The following is a 19,202-nucleotide window of genomic DNA, read 5'->3' as shown; positions in this document are numbered from 1 at the left end:
TATTTGTATTTCAATTGCTGTACCTTCCCAGCTCCTCTTCAGTCTGCACAGACACCTCTTGACATCAGAGGAAGCTCTCCATCCTCTACCATCTTCTAGAAGAGACTATGGAGATGGCTCATGCTATATTAGGTTTCTTTCTCATCTCTGCACTCCACTCAGCAGTCCCGCATTAGACATATCCATTTTCCGTTCCCTTTCTGCAACAGTACTTAGACTTCACCTTCCCTTCCTTCTGGCTCCTTCCCCTGCATAGCAGTCATCTCAGAACCACATCCATCTCTAGGCTGTGCACCTAAGTGTGTCCTGCTGCTTAACTAAACTGAGTAGGGTCTTTACCACAATGTCCTGCCCATGAGCAACATCAATGATTTGTCCACGCATGAGTCATTAAAAATAATTAGACAACTCAGGGCTGTTGACAAAAAGAGTTAGGATTATTGAGAATTTCTTTATCACTTTGCAGTGCTGGTCAATAAATTTGTTACAATTCCCCTTTTAATTTATATGTGATTCATCATCTAATGCTGTAAAGATTTGCATGTGTGCACTCATTCATGATTAAACAATGTCAAGGTCACACACACTCTGAGGATGAGGATATAAATACATTCCATCATCACCATCTGATGCACTGAGACATTTCTAGGCTATATGGTTTTTAAATAAAAGATGTAAAGTGAATTTCTACCCTTTAAAATTTAAATTTGGATGTTTTTCTTTCTCTTCTTATTAAGAATTTTTTAGTATAATCTTTTCTCATTTTACATAGCTACCCTCATTCCCACTCCCTCACCTCCTCCTGCTTCACCTTTCCCTCTACCCCACCTCTATCCACTAATCAGAAAGAATAAGCCTTCCCATGGGGAGTCAACAAAGTTGACTGCAACAGGTCCTAGGTGGGGTAGATGTTAGTGTAGAACAATCCCAGGTCCAGCTGTGGGCCTGGATGGTAGTTGAGCTGGTCATTCCAGGCCTCTGGGAACACTCTCTCACATAAGGGGTGGAACCAGCTCCCCTACACTCATGCATTCGGGGTCAGTTTTCACTTATGTGTGGGGAGGGATGGGTCCCTACTCCACCTACCATTCACTCCTCAGAGAGGGTAAAGCCTCCCATGGGGAGTCAACAAAGTCTGTCACATCACACCGAGGCAGGGCTATGACCCTCACCCCTGTATCTAGACTGAGTAAGGTATCCCTCCATAAGGAATGGGCTCAAAAAAAGTCAGTTTATGCATTAGGAATAAATTCTGATCCCACTACCATTGGCCCCACAAACTGCCCCAGCCATACAACTGTCACCCACATTCAGAGGGCCTGGTTTGGTCCTAGTCAGGATCCCCAGCTGTCAGTCCAGAGTCAGTGAGCTCTCACTAGCTTTAATCAGTTGTTTCCATGGGTTTCCCCATCATTGTCTTGACCCTTTGCTCATATTTTCACTCCTCCCTCTCTTCAGTTGGACTCTGGGAGCTCAGCCCAGAGCTTAGCTGTGGATCTCTAAATCTGCTTCCATATGTTATTGGATGAAGGTTCTATGATGACAATTAAGGTAGTCATCAATTTGATTACAGAAGAAGGCCGGTTCAGGCATCCTCTCCACTATTGCTTAGAGTCTGAGCTGGTGTCATATTTATGGATTCCTTGTGAAAGAAATTGAAGAAGATATCAAAAAATGGAACGATCTCCCATGCTCTTGGATAAGAGGGATCAACATGGTAAAAATGGCAATCTTACTAAAAGCAATCTAGAGATTCAATGCAATCACCATCAAAATCCCAGCACAATTTTTCACAGTCCTTGAAAGGACAATACCCAAGTTCATATGGGAAAAAAAACTAGTATAGCCAAAACAATAATGTACAATAAAGGAGCTTCCAGAGGCATCAAGCTCTACACTAGAGCTATAGTAATAAAAAGAGTTTTATATTGGCATAAAAACTGGAACATAGATCAATGGAATCAGATTGAAGACCCTGATAATAATTCACACACCTATGAACACCTGAATTTTTACAAAGAAGCTAAAATTTATGAAATGTAAAAAGAGAAAGAATCTTCAACAAATTATCTTTATCATAATGCAAAGTGCATTTAGTATAACTTCGGAAGTCCCCATAGTCTATAACAGTCTCAAACTTGTTCGTAAGTGCAAAGTCTCTTCTAAGACTCATGAAAATATTTTAACTAAAACTCCTGTAAAATCAAAATGAAAGTGAAGATTTCATACTTCCAACATAAAATGGTACATGATAGGCATTACCATTCCAAAATGGGAGAAAAGGAGCATAGTGAGGAAAAACTGGGCAAAATCAAGGTGGAAAACAAGCTGGGAAAACTCTAAAAATTTCATCTCCATGTTCAATGTCAAAACACTCTTCAGGTCTCCACCTCTGTTCAGCTTTGTTGACTACAACACACTTCTTTTTCTTGGTCTAATTCAGTTCCCCATTAGCTGGTTTCTTTGGCAGATATCTTACAACTCTGGCATCTCCAACATTTTGGGGTCCCCAAAGCAATCCAGGTTTCACATTCATGACTTTACACAATGTTCTCTCTTGACCTCCATTCAAGAACATCCCTGACACACGCCAGGCCTCAGATACTTTCTGATTTTGCAAAAGGAGATGCCATAACCTTTCTTCTATCCTTGACGCTAAAGATGGAACCACAAGGCCAGAGCTACCAAGTTCTACTGCTTGCTAGGCTATAACATGACCCTCTCATTCAATTATAACTTCACTAGTTTTCTGACTTTTATAGTTTCTTTCACTGCCTAATCTTGGCTATCCAGAATCTCAATCTGTAGACCAAGCTGAACTTGAACCACCTATCTCTGTCTCCCGAATGCTGAGATGAAGGGCACATACCACCATGTTTGGATCTAAGTGGTTCTTTAATTCCTTTTCACAAGTTGGAAACTTAGCTGAGGTTAGCAGTCCCATCCATTATTTCTTTTAATATCAGTATTTAATTTTTTTATATCCTTGAACACAGGACTTAGCTCCATTCCACTTTCTGGTGCCCTTTTCTCCTCAAATTGTACATTTTGTAGGTTTTCTTACTCAGCTTGCTTCTTTTCATTCTAGGTTTTCATAAGAGTAAACTCTAATAACCACAGGACAGAGTTGATACAAGGCTGTTTTGAGAGTTCCTCTGTCAATGCTATTAATCAAAAACTCTTCAATTTAGACTTGGGCATATTTTTTGGACAAAGGCAGAAATTAGTCATACTCTTTACCAAAATACCCGAAGAATAATTTCTAGACCACATATTAACATTCTTCTCTTCTGAAACCCCTTGAGCCAGACCCCCACTGTCTTCCTTTGACTAGAAAAACACTGGCTAGCAAAACCAGTCACAATGAGAGCTGAAGCTGAAATGATCCCATTTTACTTCCTGGTTCCATATCATGAAGGAAAATGCCCATTGGTGAGCAATTGCACCCACTACTGTCATGCTACTATCATCAGCCAACTCGATTTTGGGGGGCTAGCTGCTTACCTAGTGCCAGTCTGCCTATTTTAAGCTGTTGATTGTAGGAGGAGAGAGCCATTTGTTGTTCCCTGGCCACTTATCCCTGAAATAATCACACAGAAACTGTATTAATTAAATCATTGCTTGGCCCATTAGTTCTAGCTTCTTATTAGCTAATTCTTACATCTTAATTTAACCCATATCCATTAATCTGTGCATCACCACAAGGTCGTGGCCTACCAGCAAAGTTTCAGCATGTATATCTCTGGCAGAGACTCCATGGCTTCTCTCTGGCTCCACCTCCTTTCTTCCAGCATTCAGTTTAGTTTTCCCCACCTACCTAAGTTCTGTCCTATTAACAGGCCCAAGGCAGCTTCTTTATTAACCAATGATATTCACAGCACACAGAGGGGAATCCCAGATTAGTTGATGCCCCAGATAGTCCCCTAAATGAAAAATATGTATTCCTATGGGGTGATCAAGGCTTCAAGAATGAATGGTAGAATCTTGGTAAAGACAATCGAGTTTGCCAGATATTTTTCTTCAAAGACCAAGTGTGAGGTTAGCTTTTATGGCTTCTGGATGCTTTCCCTGAGCCTGGATCTCTGTCTCAACACTCTCAGATGTTTTCTCCTTCATGAAGGCCTGTCTAGAAAAAGAAGTTATCCAGAAGGATCCTGTGATGCAAAGCCGCCTATGCATATACTGTTCAGGCTAAGCTACTGAAAGCACAGGAACAGGCCTCTTTCTGCAGCCCTGGCCAGTGTGGAAAAGAAAAGCTGTCTTTTCTTCAGATGTTTGTGTAGCTTTAGAGGTGAGAGACAGAAGCCTATTAAGGATATCTGTATGGAGGAGTGGAGTGGAAAGGAAGCTCTATTTAGATGCTACCTGCCCAGCAATGCTGCTCTCTTTTCCAGAGCATTTGTGTCCATGTATAGACCTCAAAGCTCTTCTCAGTTTTTCTGAAGCACAGTCCACACTTTTCATGGCAGAGACCTGTGCCTTTGCATGACATACAAGTAATGGCCAGAACATTTACTACAAATTTTCAATAACCCTTGAAACTGTGGTTCATTTGCTCATTTGTCATAGTTGTTAACTTTCCACTGTAACCCTATAGATAACAGGATGATGGTGACATAATTACAAACAGAAGAGTGCCTCATGTCCTTCAAGGCTTCTCTGCCTTCTAGTTTTTATATTGTAAAATGAAGGCTTAGCCATTCTAGTATAGTAAGTGTGACTGCTCACACACAGATCTTCATAAGAAAATCTTCATTATTCCATTTTTCCCATTTAATAGACCCCTTACAGAGACTGAGTGCAGCTATGGCTTGGCCAGGATCTTCCATATTCCTACACCTAAGAAGGAACCTCAGCCCTGGAACAGCAAGAAATTTAGTTTTGAAATTCCGTCTCTTCCTAACACAGCATAAGATGCTTAGCAAATATACTGGTATCAGCTACCCCAATATCACTAGAGGCATTGCTCTGCAGATAGACTGAATAGTAAAAACTGGGTTTAAAAGAAGATTCTAGAATTTAGGAGTTTTGATAAATTGCCTCATCTCTGCAAGCCTGTTTCCCCTTCCTTATGAACCTGTCCCAGACACGTGGTCTTGATAGAACGTGTCATGTGTTTATATTTCAATTTACTTTGCAGGAACGCTAGTGGAAAATTCCCAAGTATGGATCCATCCACCCCAGCCTGGAGCACGGACAACACAACAATGAATGAAACTTACTGCACTGAAAACTTACCCTGTATTGACTCCATCACCATTATCCTGAATATTCTTAAAGCTGGCATTGCCGTAGTTGGGCTGGCAGGAAATGCCATAGTGCTGTGGCTTCTGAGCTTCCACATACAAAGGAATGCCTTCTCTGTCTATGTCCTCAACCTGGCTGGGGCTGACTTCCTCTCCCTCAGCTTTCTGACTGTGCATACCCTGGGATATATCCTTTTTCATTTCCATGTCATCTGTTTCAATATTCCCAACTACCTCATAAATGCATTCATCTTTGTTTACCTTGCAGGTATGTGTATTATTGCAGCCATCAGTGCTGAGCGCTGTTTGTCTGTTTTGTGGCCCATCTGGTATCACTGTCAGCGACCAAGACACTTATCAGCTGTCATATGTGCCCTGCTCTGGGCCTTCTCTCTACTGTTGAGTCTCCTGTTAGGGCATGATTGCGGCCTTCTAAATCACTATTATAACCGTTCTTTGTGTAGGAGTTATAATTTTATCACTGTTGTATTTGTTATAGTATCATCTGTGGTTCTTTGTGGATCGAGCCTGACCCTGTTGGTCAGGATCTTCTGTGGCTCACAAAGAATTCCTGTGACCAGGTTGTGTGTGACCATTACCTTCACAGTGCTGGTCTTCTTATTCTTTGGTCTGCCCTTTGGTATCTATTTGTTCCTCTTAAGTTGGATTGAGGAGTTCAATGAAGTTTTCTTTTGCCTTGTTGTTGAAATGACAACTTTTCTATCCTGCATTAACAGCTGTGCCAACCCCATCATTTACTTCCTTATTGGCTCCGTTAGGCACCGCAGGTTCCAGAGGCAGACTCTGAAGGTACTACTGCAGAGAGCCATGCAGGACACTCCTGAGAAAGAAGGTGAAGAAACGAGTTCTTCAAGAAATCCTGGAGAACAGGAAGCAGTCTGGTGTAGTAGTTGAGTGAGTCCTTGATCACACACAGTTGTTTTGAGAATCAACATGGCCTCTATTTAGATGGGCCAGTTTCAAAATCTTCTTCAATTGGTTGAGAAAACGGACATTTTGTAGAAATAAGGTGAAATGGGGCTTGTTAAACAGAAACTGACTACAGCATCCTAAAACTCTTTTATGTTCTCACTGCATCTACTTGTGATGTAATCTTTTTTTTTGAAATTGAACAGACATTTATTGAGTATCTTTTAGATGCCAAAATCTAAGATGAATATAGCACAGAATTAGGGTAATGTCTTGGCAGTAACTGAACTTGCTTCCTAAAGCCTCTGTGTTCTGTTTTAAAAGAAACATTAAATTCTAAATGAGTTACTTGCTGAGTGCAACACAGAATGAGTTTAACAAGCATTTTCCTTGGCCTATGTATCTTTGTAACCAAATCACTTGAGGCCAGGATCGCTCCCACTGTTTAAAAACCCTTCCCTCCAAAGAAGGCCCAAAGCAGTACAGGGAAGGTCGGGATTTCTTTGGTCATTGAACATGAGAAATATTAATGAATATTATATTCTATAGAAATGACCCTATTTTCCACAAGTTGTTTTCTAAATGTTAAGAGAAAATAATTGAAATTCTCACAATCCCAGTTTCCTTCAATATCCTCACATTTTAGAATAAATATAGCAAACAAACATGCATTTTTAAGACCGCCTATTCTAAATCTCTGCCCACCCATTTAAGTCTTGAACTTCAAGTATCTACCATATTTAGCAATGAAAGAATAAGATCAGATTTTATACATTAACATCCAAGCACACTTAAAGTTGGAGAGAGACTGCCTTCAGTTTCACTCTTTCCTAAAGCCTTGGTTAACTTTCCTTGGTCATGCCTTCCATATTCTTCCCTTGTCTTTGCCCTGAATCTTTCTCTGTGACTCTCTAACCCCTCAAGAAAAAAATTTCCAATAAGTGTTGTTGAACTTATTTCCTCTTGAATTGAATTTCTGACAGATTTACGCTATCCCCTGGAGTGCACAGCATCCATGACTTGAATTTCAAGTGTTTACATTTTTTCAAATGATTCATGACTATTGAAGCTTGGTATGACTGCTTAATTGCTTCCTTCCCTTGGCAATTTGTACATTATTTTCTGGGACCATGGAAGTCTTACCACAGGAAAGAAATTACATCAAGCTCAGATCATCTGAGTCCTTTGTCCTAAATGTGAAGCACATTCTGCAATAGGGGTGTAACCTCATCCACTAAGAAATGACCATTGATTACATGTATAATCCATATTATTTTGGGAGTCACAATGACTACACTGACTAACCATTCAAAAGGAGGCTTCTCATGCCAGAAACTGGTTCTGTATGTAAATATATATATAGAGAGAGATGATATAGATATATACATAGATAGAGATAGAGGGATATAGATATAGATTAGATATAGATATAGATAGTGTGTATACATACATATATGTATGCATGTAAATATGTGCACAGATATACATATGTAATCAAGTATTATGTATAATTTCAAGGAAATATAAAATATTACAAACCCTTACAGCCTAAAAATCAACCTTCCTATTATTTGTCCCCATCCCTCCTCTTCCTTCTGTTTTGACCTTCCACCCTCCTCCCCAGTCAGATTCCCTCCTCATTTTTCCATTTCCCACTTATATCATCTCTATACTGCTATTCCCTCCCAAGCTCCCCAACATATGGTCTCTTTATGCATTTCTGGTTTGTTGTATATGCACATCTGAGAATTTGGAGCTAGGAATTACAATGAGAGAGAATGTGTAGCATTTGTCCTTATTGACAGGACTCAATTTGCTAAGGATTGAGGCAAGCAATTGATGAATGGGTCTTCATAAACCTAAAAACCACAAAATGGGAGAGAACCTTTGTCTGTTATACACCAGAGAGAGGGTTAATACTCAGAATATATAAAGAATTTTAAAAATTACGAGTCTAAAAACCAAATCACCATTTGAAAACTGGGTCTGAGACCTACACAGAGAGTTCTCAAGAGAATAAATAAAAATTGCTAATAAAATCTTGAAAAGGCCTTATCATCCTAAGCAATGAGAAAAATGCAAACTAAAACAACTTTGACATTTCATGTCATGCCAAGCAGCATGCTTAAAATCAGTTTAAACTCTGACACCAAATGTTGTCTAGGTTGTGGAGAAAGTGGACTCCTCACTCATTTTTGGAAGGAATGTGAACTGGTGTAGCTGCTCTGGAAAGCAAGATGGAGAATCTTCAAAAGACTAAAACTGTATCGACTATATGACCCAGATATACTACTCATTGGCATATGACCAAATAACTAAACATCCTAATCCACAGAGACTTGTTCACTAGTGTCTGCTGATGTCTTATTCACATTGTCCAGGAAATGGAAACAAGCCAAATGTCTTCCACTGGATGAGTGGATAATGAAAATGTGGTACATATACACAATGGAATACTACTCGTATGTAAACAAAGAGAAATCATGATATTTGTCAATAAAGGGCTGAACCTAGAAAATATTATCTTGAGTGATGTAACATTTCTTGTGAAATAATATTTCAATTTTAAATGTTGCTGTATTTGATACTTTATAGTTTAATTAATGAAAAGTATTATGTATACATTAAACAAATGCGTATTTCAATAAATCGACGTGGGTAAATGTAACTACTTGACTCCAAACCCAATCAAGATACAAAATACTTTCTTGCCTCTGTGAGTTCCCACTGTTTCCTCCAGTCATAACTGTTGGAGGTCATTACTACACATATTTCTAATTTAATGTAAAATTAAGAGTGAAACTGAATATATATATATATATATATATATATATATATATGATGTGGAATTCCCCTCTGTATGCTATGAATATGTTTTATTGCCATTGGTTAATAAAGAAGCTGCTTTTGGTCAATAGATTAGCAGAGTAAAGCCAGGCAGTAGCTGCGGAAGAAGATAGATGCTCCGGAACCATGCCCGTAAACCACAAACCTCATGGTAAAATATAAAATAATAGAAATGGGTTAATTTAAGATATAAGAGCTATCTATGACACACTCCTAAGCTACTGGCCAAACAGTGTTGAAATTAATATAGTTTCTGTGTTACTATTTTGGGTCTAGGTGACAGAGAATCGAATAAGCAGACTCTGCCTACATACGTGTGTGTGTGTATGTATGTATATGTGTATATATGTGCATATATGTGTATGTATGCATATAATGTAAAATTCCTTTGCTCCAAAAGCCGCTTTAGAAAAAACTCCTGAATGAAGTGCACTCTTAATACATAGAGATCTTATGCTGTAAATTTTCTTTATTTCACCTTGTATATTTGTTACTTCATATTTTTTATGTTTTCCCACTTTCTATTACAGCACAGGTTTAGTAACCAGTATCATATCATGCAGTCTGTCTATACATATGGACAGAGTATCAAAAATCTTCATAGGCTTATGCTTTAAATGCTTGTTGTCCAGCTAGCAGTTCTATTTTAAGAGATTATACAAACATTAGGGCCTAACTATTGAACATAACTCCATCCATTTTGTAACGATGGACAAGAACTCCTCACTTTTAACAGTTGAGGAATAACATGCTATGTGTGACTGTCACAATTTCACAATCTATTTACCTGTTATTGCATGTCTGTGTCTCCCATGTACTGAATGCTGAAACTAATTCTCCAATAAACATACAACTCTTTTTACTCATGGCAAAGAGGACTTCGTCCACTATTTTGTTTCAATCTAATGTCTTTTTTTTTCAAAGTGGGTATCTGGTAACGACACAAATTTAGGGTGTTTTGTTTCCTTTTGCTAAAATTGACTACTACAAGTCACTCTGTTTCAATTAGAATGTGATACCAAGAGAAGACAGATTATTGTGGCTTATGGTTTGAGGGCTTGATACATGATTTAATGGATCTATGCATCTATATAGACTGTAATGAAGGTTGGGGATGTATGGAAGAGGAGGAAAGCTCACATTATAGAAGACAGAAAACAAATTTGACAGGAAAAAGCCAGAAATATATATATCGAAGTACACTTTTTCAAAGCCTACCATTGAGAGAAGTCATGAAAAAAACTCAAGCAGGAACTAAGAAACTATTGAGGGGCCCCTACTTGGCCTCTCAGAGGCAATTATTTAGATAACATTTTTATAGATTCCAGGACCACAAGACCAGGGAATGGCAATGCCCAAAGTAGACTAAGTCACCCTACTTAATGACAATTAAGACAATCCCTCTGAGACGAGTCCATGAGATAAACTAATAAAGTGTTCAATTGGGACTGCTCAACTTGACAACAAACATTTCATTTCAAGCCTTGATTTTTCTATTCTTTGTCCCTGCACTCTACTTTTAATATTACCACATAAAACACAGTCAAAATTTTAAAGTCTCACATTCTTGAAATTTTTAAACAATTAAAAATACAAGAACTTTTTAAAAAACAGAAGTCTCCATCTGAAGGAAGAGCCCACAACCCCTGAGAAGCTAGATAACAAGGAGAACCTTAAGAAAGATATGCATGAAAGCCCACAGGGAAAGTGAAATAGAAAAAAAACCACCTGAGTAAATTAGAAATATGAGGGGGAAGAAGGGAGGGGGAAGAGGAAGGAAGGAAGGAAGAAGGATATGAAGAAACAGGAAGGAAAGGGACGATTAAGTTGGGGGAGAGATGGGGAGTGAGAACAAGGAAAGAAATCTATTGATAGAGGGAATCATTATGGGGTTAGAAAGAAAATTGGTGCTAGGGAAATGCCCAGGAATCCACAAGGATGACACCAGCTAAGACTCCAAGCAATAGTGAAGAAGTTGCCTGAACTAGCCTTCCCCTGTAATCAGATTGATGGCTACCTGTTGTAGGAGGCCGCTTGTTTGTTTGCAGCTGCTCAAACTCGACATAACCACACAGAAACTGTATTAATTAAATCACTGCTTGGCCCATTAGCTCTAGCTTCTTATTGGCTAACTCTTACATCTTAATTTAACCCATTTCTCTTAATCTGTGGATCATGTGGCTGTGGCTTGCCAGGTAAAGTTCCAGCATTTGTCTCCAGTGGGACTATATGACTTCGCACTAACTCCTGCCTTCTTTCTCTCAGCATTCAGTTTAGTTTTCCCTGCTTAATTCTGTGGGAAATTCCTGGGAATCCACAAGGATGATACCAACTAAGACTCCAAGCGATAGCAGAGAAGGTACCTGAACTGGCCTTCCTTTGTAATCAGATTGATGACCACTCTAATTGTTATCATAGAACTTTCATCCAGCACCTGATGGAAGCAGATAAAGAGATTCACGGCTAAGCATTGAGCAGAAATCCTGGAGTCCAGTCAAAGAAAGGGAGGAAGGATTATATGAAGAAAATTATGTCAAGATTATGATAGGGAAATCCACAGAGACAGCTGTCATAAACTAGTGGGACCTCACTAATTTTGGACTGACAGCTGGTGAACCTACATAAGACCAAACTAGGCCCTCTGAATGTGGGTGACAGTTCTGTGACTTGGGTAGTCTGGGAGCCACTGGCAGTGAGACCAGGAGTTATTCATAGCACATGAACTGGTTTTTTTAAAGCCCATTCCCTATGGATAGATACCTTGCTCAGCTTAGATGCAGCCTCAACTTGATATGCTAGACTTTGTTGACTCCCAGTGTGAGGTCTTACCCTTTCTGAGAGTGAATGAGGGGAGAAGGTAGAGGGAGCAGGAGGAGGGGAGGGAAGAAGTACTGTGGCTAGTATGTAAAATGAAAAAAATCTTTAAAATTCGGGGAAAAATCAGAAGTCTTTTAATTCTGAGTTATTGTAAAATAATGAACAAACTATATATATATATATATCTTATTTCAAAATGAAAGAATTGAAAAAATAGCAAAATAAACTAAAAATATGGAAGTATAGATACAAATCATATAGCTTCACGTTCAGCATCTGGGACTCACTCACTGTGTAGTTTTCTAGCTCCAAAAAGTTTGTGCAGGTCCATTCTCTAGCTCTTCTGTTGATAGCAAACACAGCTTGTCTCATACACTCTGCCATTTACAGAAAACACAGTTCATTACATAGGTGCAGGGTATTCCAAGCCACACCTGCCTCTGTCTCTGGAAGCCATTCTGTGGCACTGTCATTTCTGATATTCAGGGGAGTATAGTGGAAGAGGGATGTCTTCATTAGGGTTTCTATTGCTGTGAATAGACACCATGACTGTGGCAACTCTTATAAAGAAAAATATTTAATTGAGGCTGGCTTACAGTTCAGAGCTTTGGTCTAATATCAGCATGTTGGGTGGCATTCAGGGAGACAAGATACTGGGAAGGAGATAAAAGCTCTACATCTTGACCTGCAGGCAACAGGAAGTGAACTGTGTGTCCAACACAAGTATAGCTTGAACATATAAGATCTCAAAGCCCACTTCCACAGTGACACACTTCCTCCACCAAGACTACACCTACTCTAACAAGGCCACACCTTCTAATATTGCCACTTTATAGGCCAAGCATTCAAACATATGAGTCTATGAGGGCTATACCTATTCAAACCACCAAAAGAGGGGACAAAAAACTATCATTTTAAGAAGTCTGCTATGAAACTGTCTTTCCTAGAAACAATTGTGATGTGTTAGGCTGCTTGTTTGTTCCCGGCTGTCAGCTCACAAAATAATCACACAGAAACCATATTATTTGCAATATTATTTGGCCAATAGCTTAAGCATATTTCTGACTAACTCATATATTAAATTACCCCCATTAATCTGTGTATCACCAAGAGACTGTGGCTTACTGGGTAAAATTTTGATGTCTGTCTCTAGCATGGATACATGGCTTTTCTCTGACTCCACCTTCTTTTTCCCAGCATTCAATTTAGTTTTCCCCACCTAGCTCTACTCTATCCTATCACAGGCAAAGGCAAATTCTTTATTAACCAATGGTATTCACAGCATACAGAGGGGAATCCCACATCATCTCCCCTTTCTGCTTAAATAAAAAGGAAGGTTTTAACTTTAACATAGTAAAATTACATATAACAAAACAGCTATCAAGCAAGAATTACAGTTACAATTTTATATCTGCTCTATCTTTTATCATAACTATCTATTCTAACTAAGAAAAACTATAATCATAACTATCTATTCTTCAACTCCATCAAAGACTCCAGAAGGATATAATATTATCCAAGTAAATAGCAAGTGCATTGTAAGCAAATTCCAAAACTCTAGAATTGACAGAGACATCTCACTGTTTGGACAGTCACCCAAAGTTCTTCTGTATCCTTGGAGCATCCATCTTCAGCCTACAAGTCCATAGTATCCAGAAGACTTCTCAACAAAGCAGGAAATTTCAAACATAGTTCAGCCTATATTAGCAATTTGTCAGTCACTTTCTTCTGAGTCCTGCAGAATGCCTGGCAAACTCTTTCATGAAGCAGGAACCCCAAAGGATCATCTCACCTTTAGGCAAGTTCAGCAGCCATCTCTCTGTGGATCCTGCATGTCCAGCTCACATTACATAACATCAAGCAGTACAGGCAAAAGCAGTTTCTTAACCAAATGGCCAACAAACTCCATAAGGAGCCTCTTCAATGCCCATCATCCTCTTCAAGTAGTTGGTGCTGCCAGGAGCAGATGTGTTTCATATCATGAAAAGTCCTAAGTTCTTAAAACATTTTAAATGCCATATTCCATAGGTCTTTGAAAGGTTTGAAGATTATCTAACTAAAATATATCTCTATATATATATCTAGAAAACCTAACTAACATGACTACAAGCTTGACTATTATAAATGATTATCTATTAACCTATATTTCTTAATTATACATTACATTTTTAAATGAACTACACAATCACAATACCTTAATAGCAGAAATATACATATAACAAGATTGATATGAAATTTGTATCAATAAACCAAGATCCATACCATTGTAAATCTCTATAACATGTCCCCGTTTAAATTTAAACAAATATTTATAAATAATTGTCTTTTATAAGCAATTATAAAGCAGTTGTATCCAAACTGCTTCCTGCTTTTGTTGGGTAAAGTAAGTCTTTACAGCAACCTTTTGGGGGATCTTGGTCCATCAAACCACATTAGCCTAGAATTAATCTTCTGTGGAACCAAAAAACAGAACCTCTTTTCCAAAGCAACAAAGCCTTAGACCCACATTTTGGAATCAAGCTACCTTTCAAATATATATACTGGTTTAGTTTATCAGTCCATACAATGATATGTCTCTCTGTATCTAGCTCCTTCACAATCAAAAAAAAATTCAAAGAAAACACAATAATATACATTATCCACACTCTCTGTATATTTTCCATCTTTATTTGGTTCATTTTTCTTACTCTATTACTTTTTCTACAAGTTTAATATTTACTCTATTATCTTTACTCCTTTAATCTATGACTCTCTATACTCTTCTATACTACATTTATTGTCTTTTTACTCTTTTTCTTTTCCCTTGCAAACCTATGTACATTATTTTAAATACACCATATCTCATTTAGAGGTCTTTTATGTCTGGATCTGTCCTTTTTGTGTATCTATAATTATTTTCTGACCAGAAACATGTTTTTCTTTTCTTTCTTTCTTTTTTTCTTTCTTTCTTTCTTTTTTTTTTTGGTTCTGCCCAGTCCAACATGGAGGAAGCATGTTTACTGTCTCTGAGACTGACACTGGGAGACAACCTCACCACCTCAACTCTGGGAAGCACCATGCAGCATATAAACCCTTTTTATAAGAGTAAAACCTAAATCTGCCATGCAATACACTGCTTGACCTGAAAATATCTCTGTGTATGGTGGTGGGAATCTGTCATACTCTCTTACCTGTGTATGCCTAGCAGACCTGATTCTGTTGCCTGCCCAGGTGGAAAGTGCTGAGCCATGGGCATGATCTCAGCTAGTTTCCTACTGACCCCAAGTGGGCATGTAAGCATCTGGACCCAAAGTGCGTGGCAGGTATCAGCTCCAAATGTTTCAAATCATGTTGGTGTGCCAATTTTTTGTGAGAGGCCACTTGTTTGTTCTGGGTTGCTCAACCCACAAAATAATCACATGGAAACCATATTATTTGCAATACTGTTTGGTCAATGGTTTAAGCATATTTCTGACTAACTCATATCTTAAATTAACCCATCTCCATTAACCTGTGTATCACCATGAGGTTGTAGCTTACTGGGTAAAGTTTCAGTGTCTGTCCCCAGCGGGGATACATGGCTTCTCTCTGATTCTGTCTTCTCTTTTACAGCATTCAGTTTAGTTTCCCCTGCCTGGTTCTACTCTATCCTATCACAGGCCAAGGCAGATTCTTTATTAACCAATGGTATTAACAGCATACAGAGGGGAGTCCCACATCACTGTTGCATAAACAAGTCCAGAACAATGGCAAAATCAGTGGACATGCTAATGCAGAAGGGAGAAATTTCAAACTTCCACCACTAGACAAAGAATCGTGGGCCACTAATGACTTCTAAGCGTAAGAGAGGTAGCTTCTCCCAGAGTTAAGCCCAGAGGAATCAGCCCTTGTTTTAGTTAGGGCTTCTATTGCTGTGAAGAGACAGCATTACCACAGCAACTCTTATAAAGGAAAACATTTTCTTGTGAATGGCTTTCAGTTCACCATGGTAGGAAGCATGACTACATGCAGGCAGACATGGTGCTGGAGAAGGAGCTGAGAGTTCTGTATCCGGATCACCAGGCAGCAAGACGAGAGAATAACACCGGGCCTGGCTTGAGTTTCTGAAAGCTCAAAGTCTGACCCTAGTACCACACTTCTTTCAACAAGATGACACGTACTCCAACAAGTGGCACTCTTAACAGTACCACTATCTATGAGCCTATAGGGACTATTTCCATTCAAACTATCCCATTATACTCCCTGGCCCCCATAGACTTGTAGCCATAGCATAATGCAGAAATGCATCCAGGCAAACATCAGAAGTCCCAGTTTATCAAACTGAACTCTGCTTAGAAGTCAAAAGTCACACAGAAAGGACCAAGAAGTGAGTGATCGCCTACACAGCTGGACACCTCCCTCTCTAGGCTCTCCATACTGGGGCAAAACCGGGGCCCTCCCCCACTTGCCTCAGCTTCTCTAGCCAATGAAGAGGCAAGCTTCCTCAGGTAGGCTGCTCCAGCACCCCCAATCCACCTATCAGACCCCGCAAGCTACAAGCTCAACTCTGCTCTAAAACCCTCCTATCCCAACCCCAACCTCAGAGGAACTCTGAAACACAGGCTGCAACAACACAAAGAGGACCACAAGGTAAGTGATCACCCACAAAGCAGGGCAACTCACTCTCTAGGCCCTCCTGAGCAAAACCCCAGGCCCCTTTCCCACCTGCCACAGCTTCGTTAGCTATCCAGCAAGCAAGCTTCCTGAAGGTACACTGCTCCAACTCCTCCACAGCACCCATCAGACCCTGCAAGCTACAAGTCCCACTCTGACCCTAAACATTCCTATCCCCCATGATAACTCAGAGAAACTCTGAAACACAGACTGCAGCGACACAGAGAGGACCAAAAGAGGAACTCTGAAGCACAGGTTGTAATTTCACAAAGTGGACCAAGAGAGCAGGCCAAGGTAGACCTCAGCTCCCTGATACACAGACAGCAACAGTACAGTGCAGACCAAGAACAGCTCCCAAAGACACAGACAGCAATTGTAAGGATTAGACCAAAAGGCAAAAACACTGCTGGTACCAAATGGAGAAAGAGATGGGTAGACACCAATGCAAGAATTCATTCAACAACCTAAAAACCAACATGGTAACACCAGAATGCAGTGATCATACAACAGGAAGACTAGATCAACCTAATCCAAAAGAAGCAGAAGAAAACAATTTTAAATGTAACATTATAAGTATGATGGAGACCTTTAAAGAGGAAATGAAAAACTCCCTTAAAGAAATGGTGAAACAGATAATAAAATGGAAAAATCAATAAATCTCCTAAATCCAAGAAAAGACAATCAAACATGTAAAGCAAACAATTAAAATAGTTAAAGACTTGAAGACTGAAATAGATGCAATAAAGAAAAGAAACAAGGAGCAAATCCAATCCTGGGAGTGAACCCAGTCCCGGGACACTGGCAGATCAGGATTGAGCCAGAAACCAGATCCAGAGTCAGAGATCTCCACTGGAACAGGTACAGGGGAGTAACTGCTGAGCAAGTGAGCCAGAGCCAGAGACCACTGAATGTCCAGATGTGAATCTGGGACCTTCAAAGAGTAGACCTATGCCAGGAGCCCAGTGGATCTGGGCATGAGTTTAGGACCTCCCAGAAACTAGACCTGAGCCAGGATCTCTGCCAGTCTGGGTGTGAGTGAACCTGGAACCTCTGAGGAACCAGGGATCTCAGCAGGCCAGGTGTGAGTCTGGGACCTCAGAGGGAGTAGGCCTGAGCCAGGCATTGATATGGGATGTCAAAGGGAATAGGCAGACACCTGGAAACTCTGTGGGTTCAAGCAGGAGTCTGGGACCTCTGAGGGAGTAAGCAGGTTCTCTGTGGATCTGGGTGCATCTAATCCTGGGACATCTGAGGCAGTAAACCAGAGCCAGAAACCATTCTAAGTTCAACTCCAACCCAGGGACTTCTGCAGTAGGGAATCTAGACCAGAATTTACAGATACAGGTCAAAGCCAGTAACCTAGGCCAAAGTTGCCCTGAATCAAGGAACTCCACCTTGGGTAAAAAATTCCACAGGCATGAACTAGCCACCTAGGACAGACAGGGCCTGAGGAAACAAGCTGCAATGGGAGCAAGAGCCAGGAGCAAATCCAGTCCTGTGAGCCAATCCAGTCCTGGAACACTGGTGGACCAGGATTAAGCTAGAGACTTGACTCAGAGCCAGCGTTCTCCACCAGAACCAGAGTGGGACTGAACCAGCTACCTAAAACAGAGAGGGAACAAGCTCTACCAGGAACAGAAGCCAGGAGCAAATCCAATCCAGACTACTAAACCCAGCAAGATTTTCAATCACCATAGAAGGACAAAATAAGATATTCCATGACAAACTCTAGATTTCACCCATACCTAGCCACAAACCCAGCCATGCACAAAATATTAGAAGAAAATCTCCAACCGAAAGAAGTTGGCTACACCAACAAAAACACAATTGATGGTCACATAGCAACAAATCCCAAAGAAGGGGAAAGCACACAAATTAACATCAGTGACAAGGAAAACTAAAATAACAGGAGACAGCAATCCCTGGTCATTAATATCCTTTAATATAAATGGACTCAACTCACCTATAAAATGGCAGAGGCTGATAGATTGGATATGAAAATATAATCCATCCTTCTCCTGCATACAAGAAACACACCTGAACCTCAAAGACAGACATCGTATTAGAATAAAAGTGTTGGGAAAAAAATATACCAATCAAATGGACCTAAGAAACAAGCAGGTGTAGCTATCCTAATTTCTAACAAAATAGACTTCAAACTAAAATCAAAGGAGACAAAGAAGGACATTTCATATTAGTCACAAGAAAAATCCATAAAAAGGGAATTTCAATACTGAACATCTATGACCCAAATACAAGAGCACCCTCATATGTAAAAGAAACACTTATAAAGCTTAAATCATACATTAAACCCCACACACAAATACTGGGAGACTTCAACACTCCTCTCTCAAGACTAGACAGGTCAGTCAGACAAAAAAATGAACAGAGAAATAAGAGAACTAACAGATGTTATGACTCAAACGGACATAACAGACATCTATAGAATATTCCATCCAAACAGAAAAGACTATACCTTCTTCTCAGCTCCTCATGGAACCATCTCAAAAATTGACCACATACTCAGTAACAAAACAAACCTCAACAAATAAAATAATGGAATAACCCAATGTACCTTATCAGATCACCACGGTTTAAAACTAGAAGTCAACAGCAATACTAATATCAGAAAACCCACAAACACATGGAAATTAAAATATGCTCACCTGAATTATCAATGGGTCAAAGAAGAAATACAGGGAGAAATTAAAGACTTCCTAAAATTCAATA

At 39.6% G+C, this 19,202-nt stretch overlaps 1 protein-coding gene across 1 annotated transcript; it reads left to right on the top strand.

Annotated features, from left to right (window-relative positions):
- Positions 1-5,116: 5,116 nt before the first annotated feature.
- Positions 5,117-6,161, top strand: LOC142837846 (mas-related G-protein coupled receptor member B4-like). The gene has a single exon (XM_075953212.1). It carries the CDS (start codon positions 5,166-5,168, stop codon positions 6,159-6,161), a length of 996 nt encoding a protein of 331 aa, XP_075809327.1. The 5' UTR covers positions 5,117-5,165.
- The last annotated feature ends 13,041 nt before the right edge of the window (positions 6,162-19,202 follow it).

Source organism: Microtus pennsylvanicus, chromosome 18 (assembly GCF_037038515.1).
Source record: "Microtus pennsylvanicus isolate mMicPen1 chromosome 18, mMicPen1.hap1, whole genome shotgun sequence".
NCBI lineage: Eukaryota > Metazoa > Chordata > Mammalia > Rodentia > Cricetidae > Microtus > Microtus pennsylvanicus.
This window is presented reverse-complemented; position numbering and strand designations above follow the sequence as displayed.

Bases quoted from the DNA above. Each gene is read 5' to 3' on its own strand.
- LOC142837846 (XM_075953212.1), top strand. From the start codon at position 5,166: ATGGATCCATCCACCCCAGCCTGGAGCACGGACAACACAACAATGAAT.